Source organism: Adiantum capillus-veneris, chromosome 13 (assembly GCF_014529385.1).
Source record: "Adiantum capillus-veneris isolate H3 chromosome 13, ASM1452938v2, whole genome shotgun sequence".
Classification (NCBI taxonomy): domain Eukaryota; kingdom Viridiplantae; phylum Streptophyta; class Polypodiopsida; order Polypodiales; family Pteridaceae; genus Adiantum; species Adiantum capillus-veneris.
In genome coordinates, this window is record NC_140943.1 from 52,920,727 (window position 1) to 52,935,299 (window position 14,573).

The 14,573-nt window shown below is 41.3% G+C and overlaps 1 protein-coding gene across 2 annotated transcripts; it reads right to left on the reverse strand.

Moving 5' to 3' along the window:
- Positions 1 to 3,812: 3,812 nt before the first annotated feature.
- LOC147444003 (auxin efflux carrier component 2-like) lies at positions 3,813 to 13,999 on the reverse strand. 2 transcript variants are annotated; one of them, XR_015190008.1, is made up of 7 exons: positions 11,468 to 13,999; positions 8,620 to 8,974; positions 8,017 to 8,102; positions 7,631 to 7,792; positions 5,598 to 5,670; positions 5,285 to 5,425; positions 3,813 to 3,947 (listed from the first exon to the last, which is right to left on the reverse strand). XR_015190008.1 is itself a non-coding variant. In XM_086526770.1 (6 exons), exons 1-6 carry the CDS (start codon positions 13,074 to 13,076, stop codon positions 5,359 to 5,361), a joined length of 2,352 nt encoding a protein of 783 aa, XP_086382896.1. In that variant the 5' UTR covers positions 13,077 to 13,999; the 3' UTR covers positions 4,371 to 5,358. The 2 variants fall into 2 exon arrangements, 1 of the variants encoding a protein (XP_086382896.1); XM_086526770.1 differs by lacking the exon at positions 3,813 to 3,947 and having other exon boundaries at positions 4,371 to 5,425.
- Between the last annotated feature and the right edge of the window lie 574 nt (positions 14,000 to 14,573).

Below are 14,573 nucleotides of genomic sequence, written 5' to 3' on the forward strand. Positions count from 1 at the left end.
CATGACCATGCATGCTCTGTAATGAAGGAAAATGAAAGATATTGTTATGCTAAGAATGTCTTCAAATTTTAATGTTGATAAATTTTAGACTTTACCATGGCCTTTCTCTATCTAGAAATGACTATACTGGAGAGAGAAAGTGCATGCTGAAGGTTAATAAGGCATAGGCCGGATTTGCTGATGTGGCACTATAAAACGGACATATAATCTAGGTCAACAAATAATACACCTATTTTTAGCGTATTATTCATCTCCCAAATAAATAATAATGCTACTTAGAGCAAAGGTAGACTTTACGGAATGTAAAGTACATATTTCATAGCTTCGTCCTCTGTATGGCCTCCATCTTTCATGAGAACATAAGTAAGTGCATCGTCCTTGAAAATAATAGGGGATACAAGATACTTTTGATCATAGGTATGTAGGTGCCTAAAAAATAGGACATCAACTTGTAGAGTACAAACCAAGATTTAAAGATGATTAGATTGCTCCTATTGAGGATAACAATGACAATTGTTGGGGTAGAGCACCTATGCAATGTTGAAAAATGGTAGGAGGCAGGTGTGGAAAGTGGGTATGCTAGAAGAGGAGAGGTGGGTGAGGTATGTGGTAGTTCATCTTTTGTTAGCATGTGCTGCCGTGTGTGGTGTGAATCGGAGAGAGAGAGAGAGAGAGAGAGAGAGAGAGAGAGAGAAAATAGAAGGAGCATATCTTATGCTCCTTCTTGCTTGAGTCTCCTTGCACTGCTGTTATCGACAAAGCTTTTCTTTATGCAAGTGCTATTTTTATTACAATCATGGCTCAAAAATAACATTGAAAGGAAGTTGGCACCTATGCAATGTTGAAAAATGGTAGGAGGAAGGTGTGGAAAGTGGGTATGCTAGAAGAGGAGAGGTGGGTGAGGTATGTGGTAGTTCATCTTTTGTTAGCATGTGCTGCCGTGTGTGGTGTGAATCGGAGAGAGAGAGAGAGAGAGAGAGAGAGAGAGAGAGAGAGAGAGAGAGAGAATAGAAGGAGCATATCTTATGCTCCTTCTTGCTTGAGTCTCCTTGCACTGCTGTTATCGACAAAGCTTTTCTTTATGCAAGTGCTATTTTTATTACAATCATGGCTCAAAAATAACATTGAAAAGTAGCATCTTAAAATAGCTTCAAAAAGCCTAAAAATTGTGTACAACAAACATTTCATAGGCTCCACGCCTATATCACTCCCTACAAGCGGGCAATGCCTACAAATCAAAGTTGCACCCATATATCCCAAGGTCTATATAGAAAGGAGCTCCAAAATAGTGCTCTTTGGACATTGCTCTATTTTATTCAGACATTTAACATTTGTGCTTTTAGTTGCATTGGAGTGGCTCAACTCATCCATCCAACAAAAACAAAGTAAATAAATGGATGAACCACGCTTTTCCATCAATTCCTTTGCATCAATTTCACAAAAAAACCCATTAATTACCTACTAAGATTCCCTCAAGTGCGGCCCAAAACAAAGAAAAAGATCCTCTACATTGCCTTGGTTGCCTTTGCCCTGTAGCGCATGCGCAAACACATACCTTTGCGAGCTAAAGTTGCAGCTTTGCTATGGGACCCTAGTTGGAGTGCTCAATAGAGAGAGAAACTCATAGCCCTACTTTGCAGCTATCTACCTTGGTGGCACTCCACCAGACAAAGACGATCTTTCTCTCCCCCTATCTACCAAAGCTCATCCGCACTTTGCCCTCTATCACCTTAGGTAGAGCACGATCACTTGCAAAGGCTGCTTCAAGAGAGAAATATCGGCCACATATGAGAGAGAGAGAGAGAGAGAGAGAGAGAGAGAGAGAGAGAGAGAGAGAGAGAGAGAGAGAGAGAGAGAGAGAGAGAGAGAGAGAGATTGTGTGTGTGTGTGGCTAGGTGATGCCATGCGAGGAAGTGGTAGAGAGAAAGGGGGTTTGCATGACAGGCATGGTTGACAAGTGAGAGTGGGTGTGCACGTGTGTAGCAAACAAGGGGGGAGAGAGAGAGAGAGAGAGAGAGAGAGAGAGAGAGAGAGAGAGAGAGAGAGAGAGAGAGAGAGAGAGAGAGAGAGAGCTGGTTGGATGTCGGGAGTGCAAGTTGGATCAATGCTCGGATGACAAGGGGGAGCATAGAGAGCTTGCAAGATACTAAGAATAACATGCCACTAGCCATCAAACAATCGATCTGCTTACCTGATGAGCCGCACATGCATCATTGAGATCAATGCACGATCTGAGAGAGGTAGAGGAAGAAAGAGAGGACAGAGAAGAGCACGTGCAAGTGCATCTCCTAGAGCAGAGTGCTACGTAGGCACAAAGAGAAGAGAGGTGAGAGAAGAGAAGAATTGAACAGAGCAGCGGGTGCAACCTCCCCCATGAAAGAGTAAGCATTTTCCTCTTGTATGTATTTATTTATAGATGTATAAATGCTCAAAAGTGATTACAAATTGCCGCCTGCACATTAAGTGACCATAGCTCATAAAGAGCATTTTAACCATCTAATATCTATACACTTGTCCTTTTGCAAAGTACATAGCTCTTACTCACTTTTGAGTATTTATCAATCTATAAATAAATACGTGCAAGAGTGAGCATTTTCCTCTTGCGCTTATTTAGTTATAGATTGATAAATGCTCAAATGTGATTACAAACTGTTGCTCCGACATAAAGTGACCATAGCTAATAAACAACATTTTAGCAAAATGAAATATTCATACACTTGTTGTCCTTTTGCATAGTCCATAGCTATTGCCACCTATCAGCTACATTAATCACATATTTATCCATTTCCATTACGGCTAGAGTCCCTTCAAGTTCAAACGAACTGCATGCAAATTGGGAGCTCTTGGCCTCTTGAAACTTCAAGGGACAACAGCACAACAGCTTGTTTGGTAGCTTTTGGCTCCCTCCAAGCTCCATCTTTAAAGTTCACATTGATGGTTGCCTTAAGTGAGCATGATGTTAGGGAGTGTACAATTTTTTTTTCCTAAAACATTGGTTGTCCACATGGATGGCCAGTATCAAAGTATGCCTTTGCCTATATGCCCTCCTTTTTAGAGGGCCAAAAATAACAAGATTCAATGCTTACAAGGAATTGCATTGCAATATTTTTTGGTACGATACAATCTCCTTCATGTTCAAACTAGTTTATAGCTTGCCTACATTATTTAATCAAGATTTGCAAGGACATGAAAAGTCAATTTATGGGTCCAACCACCCTTGTGTTTTCTTGATCACTGCTTTAAAAATAAATAAAAATTTCTTATCTTGGTCTTGTTTTTAAAGGGAAAACTAGTTAGACAAACAAGATTTATGCCAAAATGTAGGGATATATCTGCTTGGATTTATAACTAATTTGTGGCCTTGAAAATCAAGGCCACATGGAATTACAACCGGGATTTTTCATTTCCGGGCAAGAAATTACACAACAAAATGGGATATGCGAGCATTGTTCTTGATGCACTTGTGAACCCCATTCGTGAAGAGGAGTTTTTAAGAAAAGCACATGAGTTTTTGTCAATCAGAACACAAACGTTTGCATTCTATTAGAGTGCACAGTTTTGTACACGAAAAGCTTTTACACCTTATTGCACATAGCTTGTCTAAGCTTTACCCTACCAAACTTTGCATGGCCGTCAAAAAGTCACTTGGTGGGCATCAAACTTTAGGCTCGAATGGAGAGAGTTAGTTCAAGAAACCTCTCAAAAAAGGGAAAGGTATGGCTCCCACCCAAAAAAAGTCCCAGGAAGGGGGAAAAAAAAGAGTTAAGGGCTATAGATTTGCTATAGGTACATACAAAAGTCACTTGGTAGGTTTGCCATGACAATGTGAGGCCCATGTGCCAATATGACCTGCCACCTTTGTTGTAGTCCAGCAGTAAAGTGTTTGTGTTGCTATAAAAATACCGAGGCTCGATTCCTTGCCGGGCATACTTGTCGTTCTCCGACCACTAAATGAAAGAACATGTAGAAAATTAGCTTAAGAAATCTTTTAGAAATTGAAAATTTATTAGCTCTATGCCTTGCTTGTGTCCAAGTGTCATTGAAATGTTAGGATTTGAAGGGTTCCAAACATAGGCACTACCCTTCTCTATGGTGGGGCTTATTTTCAGTTTCCAAATTGGATGAACAACTTTTTTGCCATACTCTCAGTCTATGAGTGTTATCATAGGAAAGAAAGAGTGTTATTATAACAAGGATCTTTGGATGAGCATCTTGATGTACTCCCCCCCCCCCCTTAATGGCATACCCGTAAAAATTTCGAGCTTCATACGACGGGAAAAATGCCTTAAGAAGGACAAATCCACGGCGAATCCTATTGGATAGTCGCACTACGAAAATCATAACATGGTAAGGAAAGATGAGTCCAAACATTTGAAAAGGAAATAGTTACAATGTCAATGTTCCATTACACATAGAGCGAGTTTGATACAAAGCCACATGATTCATGACCATACTCTTTAGAGATGACCAAACCGAGGTACAAATTGAAGGCAGATGCTGAGCTAAAGGGTATGTATGTGAAGTTTGGTATAGGAAAAGGAAAAGGAAACTCTTGCCTCCAAAATCTCTCTCTCTTCCACTCTCTCTTTCTTCACAACTTGATAAGACAAGCTTGGGCCATAGTTGCTTTTTGAGGTTGGGGCCATGGTTTTTGCTTTTGTTAGTACACAATAAATGATGTAAGAGGCCTGATTTGAGATGTGAGTGGGGTCTCTTCAATGTATGAGGTCTTGGGTGGGTGTAAAGAGAAGGGAGAAAGAGCAAGAGGTGACTTGATAAGCTAAAAGCTCTCACTCAATGGTGTGTGACAAGAAGATTCCTTGCTAGTTTGGCAATGTTGTATATGGGAGGCATATATGTGTGTGTGTGTGTGTGTGTGAGAGAGAGAGAGAGAGAGAGAGAGAGAGAGAGAGAGAGATGGATAGATGAATGTATGTATGTGAAGACGCGAGGACGAGAAATATAAATGTCGTGGAGCAATGGTGAGATTTCTCAAGATGATAGAGAGCGAGAGACGAAGAAGAAGAGAAGTTTGAAGTTTTAACATGGTAGGAACAATGTGGATAGACTTCAAAGATCAATCCGAGACAAGATATGTGTGTGTGTGTGTGTGTGAGAGAGAGAGAGAGAGAGAGAGAGAGAGAGAGAGAGAGAGACGAAGAAGAAGAAGAGAAGTTTTAACATGGTAGGAACAATCCTGAGAGACTTTAAAAGAGAGAGAGAGAGAGAGAGAGAGAGAGAGAGAGAGAGAGAGAGGTAGCTTTAGATGTAGCCTTGTCCCCACCTATGCCACAAAGTATGGGCAATTTTAACCTTTGAAGTCCACCTTTGAATGAGCAGAAAAGCAAAAAGCAAATGTCAAATTCCCAGCAAGATGTAATAGAGCAGAGTAGTTGGGAGAGCGACCAGCATGCCAAATATAACCCTGCATGTTAATCATCAAGGATCGAAACGGATCAGCATCTTGAGAAAGTATCAAAAAAATCAAGTGGTGCAATTCTTTAGTAAAGGAAAAAGGTCATGACCCAAAAGCAAAATAAAACTTTTCGTCATTAACTTTATTATTCTTTATTTGATTGGAGGAAAAAGAGACTCACGCAGTGCTAAGTATATCTGGGTGCAAGTCATACTCTCTCGAGAATACAAAGGGGACAATGCCTTGGGGAAGTGCTGCCTGCAAAAAAAAAAACACACACACACATGGAACATGACCAACTTATCAAATTGAAGAGTTTTTCAAGTAATTTTTTTTTGGGGTAGCAAATCACACACATCCCATGCGAGGCAATACAAATGTCCTTATGAGCGCATAGGGTAACTTGACAGTACTCGAACCCATGACCCAGGTCACGGAGGTCGAGTACTCGCGGAGGTAGAGTTTTCCAAGTAATCTTATTTTACACACACACACAACTTTTGAAACTTCCAACATAGCTTATCAGTCCCTTTTCCTACTTTCTATTTTAAAAACCCTTACAAAAATACAGCATCTAGCATCTTTAGAGTGCTTATACATAGTTTCCCAAAGTCCACACCACACTCAGTTTATTAAGGTTCATGCACCATTGCCTCTACACAGAATTCCATAGGTTAATCTTGTTATTAACAGCCCTTGCCTTTTTCCAAGATGCATCAAAAAGTTGCTACATTAACATGTCCCATTACAAATCTCCAAAAAGTCAAGCAAGAAAAGCACCATCTTTAAAAGCCACAAACTTTTGTTTTTGTCCCTCTAGCCTACCATATGGACAGAGTTGCACGTGATTATCATATTTTAGGCCTTAGGCACTCACTTCCATTATGCATCTTTTGCCAAGATCTTGGCTAGTTAAAGATTGAAGGGAAGGTTTCTTCAACTCACGAGTTAGAAGCAGTGTTCGGGAAAAGTGTGCCTCAGCTTAGCCTTGAGCCGGTTGCAAAAATCAAAGTAGACGGTTGAGGGGAGGGCAAGAAGGGCAAAATTCCGCTTAAAATACATGGAAAATAGTGTAATTTTGCAAAAAAATTGACTAGTATTGTACAATTCCCAGTTCAGATTTGTCTTGGAGGGATTTTTGTATGTTTGTGAAAATGATTTTCCCTGAACACTGGAACTTAGAAGACCCTATGTAGGGGTCTTCTAACTACCACAATTGTGAGTTCTGCTACAAAAAAAAGAAGACCCTATCACAAGAAGATTTATAAATTTTCTCATGTAGGAAAACGGAGTCTTTTTTAGTGTTTTTCATACGATGCATAACATCATGAGCTTCTGCTCGAGAGGCACCGCATACCTAGCTAGGTACGATTGGGGGCCGGCGGTCCCCTGCCCCCAATCGTACCTAGCTATGTATGCAGTGCCTCCCTCACATAAGCTCATGATGTTGAGGTAAGTCACATGTGAAAATTATGATGAGAATTTGTCCAAAACTTCTTGTGTATGTAGGCCCTAGGGGTAGTTTTTGACAGGCATTTTGCTTGTTCTTTTCCCGGGTAAAAAATGTGAGGTGTCCTTCAAAAAACACACTAAAATGCCCATCAAAAAAGCAACCCCTGCTCTCCACACTGCACACCCTTAAGATAATAGCTTCCAAGTTGCTTCGGATAAGTTCAAACGGTAGCCAGGTACCAAAAAGCCTCACTAAATTAGTTGTACTTTCCCTAGTGCCTGATTCATAACTTGGGATGTCTGATTGGCTACTAGTACTTGACCATGAATTTTTTTTTTCAGTAAAGATTGCTACAAATACCAAAGCACAAATTCTTGATGCTTGTAGTTTAGAGAGTAGACCATATTCCAAGGCTCTTTTGTTCACCAAAAGCTCTACAAGTTTCTTAAAAGATGCCCAAGATTCTCTTTTTCCTATGGACATTTCAAAGGGCCTCTTTTTAGTATACCAATCATTTTGTTGCTGTGCTAAAATAGTCCATACCACAAATATGGACATCACCTACATCTACTCTAGTGGCCCGTGCAAGAACACTCCCACAAATAACCTAGTCATTTTTCAAGACCTTTGAGCATGTAATCCTCTTGTATTATATATCTTCTTGAGCGAGGTGGATTTAAAGAAGGCTGTCCATATTGTAAATTGTGTACATGATAAATACTTAAAAATGAGTCAATAACATCCTATTAACTTAAAAATACATGCCTGTACAATGGCTGCATGCAAGTGAACCCCTCGAAGTCCAACAGCTATTGAAGACGCAGCCATGACCGCTGGGCCTGTTAGGAATCTCACTGCCATGGCAAAAATAGCTAAGGACTTGCCACAAGGTATAAGATTTGGCTGCAAAGCCATAAACAATCCTGGGAAGACAAGAAAAAGATTATTGTCAATCACACATGAGTACTTATGACCACACAAATGGGATGGTTGATGGTATGTGAAAGTCTAGTAGATGCCTTAATGAGAAACTTGGCAATTAAGGAGCATAATTATACACATGAGAGGAGAGTTTTTTAAGGAGAAACTTGGCAATTAAGGAGCATAATTATACACATGAGAGTTTTTTTGTCGGGCATGTGTGTACCTAGGCTAAACATGGCCATCCCTAGTCCTGCTTGCCAAAGGATCTTGAGGGATCCCTCTATCATTTTGGGCATAGACACTCCATACCTACAAAAATCCCATACACATGTTAGTAACAACAAAACTATAGCAGAGAACATATGTGTCACAATGGACCGTCAAAGAATTGAACCTTAATTAATTGAGTTAAAGTTCAAAGCATTGTTAAAAAATGCTTCATAAGATCTATCCAATGGTGTGTGGGGGGGGGGGGGGGGGGGGGGGCACAACAAGTTTTGGACAGATTCTCACAAAAATTCCCACATTATGACTCACCTCAACATCATGAGCTTCTGTGAGGGAGGCACGGCATACCTAGCTAGGTACGATTGGGGGCAGGGGACCGCCGGCCCGGTGGGGGGGCCGGTGGTCCCCTACCCCCAATCGTACCTAGCTAGGTATTCCGTGCCTCCCGAGCAGAAGCTCATGATGTTATGCATTGTATGAAAAACATTGAAAAAGGCTCCCTTTTCCTACATGAGAAAATTTCTAAATCTTCTTGTGGGGGGAGAGGGGGACGCCGGGGGGGGGGGGAGAGGAAGGGAGAGAGAGAGAGAGAGAGAACCTAAATGCTATCAATGACCAAGTAACCCCAATCAAACTAGCATATGTGTTGGGGTTCCGAATGAGCTTGCGAGCAACCATTTGAAGTATGAGCTTTATCATGACATTCGAAGATGGCAATCTTGTGACGTTGTTTATGTTGTTATCAAAGATTGTCTTGGACTTCGAGTTTTCAGTGGTTGAGGGGGTTGCTGGATGAAACTTAGAGGTTGTGCCATTGCTAAGTGTAAGCTTAGCTGCATCAAAGTGGTTTTGTTTGGGCGAGCTCACCAAGTGTGTCCTGCTGCCAAAACTAAAATCCTCCCCCACAATTATTGGTGGAGGTGTTGCATTTGCAGGAAGTTCATACTCCTTTCCTGTTGTCAATTACAAGGCCAACAAGTGATCAGACACAAATTAATGTATAATAAGTGCTAAGTAAGTATAAATATTTCAAAAAAGGGTTTAATCAAATGAAGGACATGTTTAATTGAATCAAATTATGTGAAGAGACACTATTTTTGGCCTTTGGATTACCAAAAGATTTCATCGGAGATTCTTGAAATAGAAACCAAGTAGCAAAATTACATAGTCCATGGCCACAATGGACTATGCATTGGATGCCTTCAATATGTTGTAAAAATATGATGCTTAAATTAAAGTATTCATTCAGATAAAAAAATTACTTCGGAGATCTTGACACACGGCCCACCCAAACAAAAATTTGCATTAGGCATTTCAACTTTCAAAGGATTTAATAATGCTCTTGCATGCTTGTCCCATTGCACAAAAGGCCTTGATATACTTTAATGAATTTGGATGAAAAATCTACTATAACATAATATAGAGGAGAGGATGACCCTTTACACGTGTCATTATCTGCGAGCTGAAGGCTATAAGCCAAAAGGGAGAGAAGCACGCATAAAGAGGGGGAGCAGAGAGAGAGAGAGAGAGAGAGAGAGAGAGAGAGAGAGAGAGAGAGAGAGAGAGAGATAATGTCAACGGTTCTCCTCGTTTCTAAGGCTATCTATTCACAAACTATGGCGAGGAATTTTGTTTCATTTGATTTGATTTTATACTAGTTTTGGACCCCATACCGCACTTGCCTCCTCTACTCTCTAGACTTTCATGAAAGCTAGACATCTTCCTCTCTTCGAGGTGCTAATTAACACCATCACTTTCTATTTGGTCAAGACATCTCTAGCATCTAAGTGAAGATACCATCAAGTATGCCATTGATTCTACACGAGAGTCCTTAGCTCATAGTTAGAGGCGAGCACTTTTAGGACTGAGAATCTTCAATTTGAAGCCAAAAGATGCAGCTTAGCCTTATGTTGATAAGTTTAAGGAAGGTTTGATGATCCCTTGTCTAATAGAAGTGATTTGTTGGTAGTGAATCAACCATTCAATTCTCCATGGATTAGTGGTCATTTCTCTCAAGTGTATTGAACCCCTCATGATCTGTGCTTTACCTACAAGAGTGAGAGAACACTTGTGGGCTAGAGGTCATAGACTAGGTATTGGTATACTGATAATATAGCCTTAGCCATCAGGATCCAAATACTATGAATCAAGCAAGTAGCCATCAAAGTAGCATTTGTAATCAACTACAACTGCATGCAATGCTACAGTAATAAGATCGATGCGAAATACTTCACATGGAAACCAAGCTCTCACCTAGACAAAAGGTGACCAAATATGTGACCATCTTACTATAAGAACAAATGTGTTGAATATTAGCTCTGCTCTAACTTTGTGACACTAATGTTTTAGCTAGGTTGATAACATAACTTTTCGGTGTCAGGCTTTGATCTCCCAATGCTCATCCAAAATTAGATTGAAGACCTATCTGCATGGGACAAATTAAAATGATTGCTTTAAAGACAAGCCTCCTTATGGGATGTGGCGGCCAGTTTTAAGCAGGCTTTATTTTGGCTTATAAGATTTGACCAATAGGTGAACTAAAATTTTACAAGAGAAAAAATTGCCATTCTTGCGTTTAAAACATCAAATGTGTAGCTGCATAACATGGCATAGAGCTATTTGCCAATCAAGTCGCTATATGTAAAACTTATGTATCGCTTGTGTTCAAGGACTATTTATGAACCTCTTATCTCTGATTTTTTCACAAATAAGAGAGACCCTTTTCTTATTCAATTTGTGAATTTTTTGTCAAGATCATTTCATCAACACTCTTATGTATGCGAAAATGTCAAAAAAAAAAATAAAAAAAAATCCTTGTAGTCCCTCTAAGAAGTTGTCCACGAAGAGGATCCTTTGTGTAACTAGTTAGCAGGCTCAAGTCTCGTTCGTTAATGAAATTAACCAGACAAATCACTCCACCAACTCGGTTGAACCCATGTGATAAACATTCTCAAACCCCCCCCCCCTCCCCCAAAAAAAAAAAAAACAACAAAAAAAAGAAAAAAAAAGAGTTGAGAGTAAGAGGAAAAAGAAAGATTTCAACTAGGTTGCCAGAAAATTAGAGAAAATATAGTTTTTTGAGAGTCCATTGTCTGATAAGTAAACATATGACGTTTTGATAAATCAAATTTACATAAATATATAGAAATTTATTCAATTGAGAGGTATTTAAATCCAATTTTAAGAAAAGAGATCATAAATTTCATGAAGAGAATGTGTAGTTTTAAATCACTTGAAATTCACGGATTGAATGCACGTTGTATATACGTCTTACCTATGTACAGTGGACTCCCCCTTGGGAAAAGGTTAAAATAAGCTCCTATTTTCAAAAATACTCATTGAGAACTATTACGTTTTGTGTTCGAACCTTGGCTGATTACCAAGACGCAGAAACAGAACGAATCCCGATAATAACGGAAAAAGAACTCAATTGGTTTTGTTCGTACCTTTGTTGGGCTTGTGCTGTTGGGTAGCTGTGGCCTCCTCGTACCCTTGATGAAAGGAAGGCGACAGGTTGTCAGAGGCTTGCATTGCCGCCATGACCCCTTCTGAAACAGCTGCAGGAGACGTGCTTGAGCTCCATACAAAGGATTGCACCCCCCCTGCAGCATGATGCACATGATGATGTTGATGGTGATCATGATAATCTTGCTGCATTTGATGCTCCACCCCACTCCCTACTGCATGTGTCGTTGTCGAGCTCGCCGATGTCGAATTGATGTTGAATGCACTCACACTTTCTTTAGACTCTGTTTTTTGGCTCATTGCTGTTGCAGACTTGCCCACATTCACATGCATATTGTCAGAGATGGTGTTTATTGGATTCAGCGGGCTTGGCCTTTGCGGCAGACTTGACACATTCTCTGCATTTTCATGATGACTTGGCTGAAAATTCGATGCGCGCGGTGTTGGACACCTTGAGGATTGCAATGAATACATCTCACATGATGTGAAGTTTGATTGCCGTGGGCTGGCGCCGGCCACATTAGTGCCTGATGTAAGATGTTGCACACGCCCCCCTAGTCCGCCGTAGAGATGATGAGACACAGCATTGTGATATTGGGCTGTTGCAATGGGCTCATTGAAGGTGCTGGTAAAGCCAAGTGTGATATCCCTAGGGGTGGCTTGAGAGGATGGGGTAGTGAGAGAGTAGATCTCTGCTCCTGTAAGATTCGAGGGGCGCGGAGTTATCGCTTTAGAGGAAGGCACAGAAGTTAAACCCATGGAGTAGAGGTCTAATGTATGGTTATGGTTCATGTTGGATCTACGAGGGGATGCATAGAGGTCCATGTTCATCATGTTGGAGCGCCGCGGTGATGCAAAGAGGTCGAGATTCATAGCCGAGCTCCGTCGCGGTGACGAAAAGAGATTGACAGCAGAGCTTCTTCTGGGAGAGGCAAAAAGCTCATAATGTTGAGATGCAGAGATTGAGCGGCGTATGAAGACGCGTATTTTGCCATCCTCACCGACTTGCGCCTCTGTTTGTAGAGGCTCCCTCCCATCCAATGACATCACATCAGGGTCGACCTTGAATGACACTATAGAGGCGGCCGTCTCAGGAAATTGCTCCATGAGAAGAATTCTTGCTGCTCTTAGCTCAAATAGGAAAAGGAGAAGTGTATACCAAATGATGCTTTGCAAAACTACCACTTGCACCATTAGGTTTCCATAGTACTTACCATACATGGCCTCTAGCAAGGGAATGCCCATCACCAGAGTATTAGGGAGAGTGGAAAGAGAGAAGAGGGTTATGAGCCAATCCAAGCTACCATATCTTGAAAACTTGGCCCAGCATCCCAGTAGTATTAGTACAACGACTTTGGATGCAGAATCGGCCAAGATGAACTTGCCATCCATCTTATATGGGTTATTTCTAGAGATGAAACTGAAGCTCAGCAATGGCACTGCAAAAACCGCCACAAACCGGTTGATCCCCGAGCATTGCACGGCGCTGAAAATGCCCCACCAGCGCACAGACCCGTAGCCCAGCATCATCGCCACATACAGTGGCACCATTGCAGACAAGACATCGTACATGTCCTTGCCATTAATCATTTTGGCGTGAGAAGTTATTAAGTGCTAATGTAGCATGCAGCTTATGAAGAATAATAGCAGATCAGATTTAGAAGATTGTTGGGCACAAGCATAGGGGGTGAAATCGTTGGAGAGGTTTGAGAGGGTGGCAAAAGATGCTACCAGTACATTGCTGCCTATAACAAGCATAAGACTTGATGCTTTGGAGAGTTGGTAAAAGATGCTAGCTATAGCAAAGGAGTACTACAGGTAATGAAAGGTTTAGGCTGCCTAGTAATTGGATTCAATGTAAGCTTTTATATAATAGTAATCAGTACAATAATATTATGACTGATGTCGGGGTTATATTATATAACTCGTAATGCTGGAACGATCCCATGCATTAGCATTATTCCTAAATTGATCGATCTTATTGGGCAGCTGATTGAGCTAATGGTTTTTGAATGCAGCATGGAAGAATTTGAGTAATTTGCCATGGAATTAGAAAATGTGGGTGAGCTTGGCAACCTCAATTTATCTAACCCAGAAAGTAATAACGTGATAATTTGATCCAAAACAATCAGCTATGTCATATATGAACTGTGTGCCCTTCAGCTACCAAGAAATGGAGCCGGGAATGCGTCAGAAAACTACTTCGGCGGAGCATTCAGGAAATCGGGCTTGCTGATAAGAGTGTATAACATGTTGAGTGACAGAGAAGTAAAATTTTTCAAGCTTGATATAGCCAAGATCTCTGTTGCCTGCTAAAGAAAACAAGAAGGAGGAATAGGCAGAAAGGGACTATAAGGTAAGGCAAGCTGGTAAGGTAAGACCTTAGAAAATGAAGATCCAGTAAGGTGGAAAATGGATAGAGGGGGAGGGGGCCGGTGTAATAAAGAAAGGGAAAGCGGATTGTGGTAATAGACTAACGTTGAACTGATTGAGAGTAGTAGCTATATGAGAGTTTGGACCGTTACATCCGATAGATTATTGGTAGGAGAGTTGATTGGGAGTTGGGTCTTGTCAAGAGCAGAGACGTAGAGTAGCTGATGTCGATGAGTGGCAGTGGCCGAGGAGGTCCTCCCTGCCGCCGACAACTCGCCGGCAAGAAAGCTGTCGAAACTCATGAGAGAGAGAGAGAGAGAGTCTAGAGAGAGAGAGAGAGAGAGAGAGAGAGAGAGAGGGGCTATCATTCGGGCATGATACGACCACCCCGACAGCCTCCTGTGGGGATCGACGTCCACGCTGGACGTCACCTCTCGGGAAGCGTCCCCACGTCGGCCAAGCATGAGATTACTGCCACGTCAGCTGAGCCTCATCAATCTCTCTCTCTCTCGCACGTCTGGGTTCGAAACCTGTCCGATATATCTTTGAGGGTTCGTGATCTCTCTCTCTCTCCCTCTCTCTCTCTCTCTCTCTCTCTGTCGAGAGAGAGTACTTGAAGCGCTTGCAACGCCTTTTGCATGCATGTGATGAGGGTGATGGATTCGATGGGTGGCATTGTACACAGGCCTACAACTGATGTAGAGGACCCGTTGA

Excerpts from the sequence above, each read along its gene's own strand:
- LOC147444003 (XM_086526770.1), bottom strand. The coding sequence starts at position 13,076 with ATGATTAATGGCAAGGACATGTACGATGTCTTGTCTGCAATGGTGCCA. Across the intron at positions 8,975-11,467 it reads ACAGCACAAGCCCAACAAAG|GAAAGGAGTATGAACTTCCT; the intron begins GTACGAACAAAA and ends AATTGACAACAG. Across the intron at positions 8,103-8,619 it reads TGGTCATTGATAGCATTTAG|GTATGGAGTGTCTATGCCCA; the intron begins GTTCTCTCTCTC and ends GGATTTTTGTAG.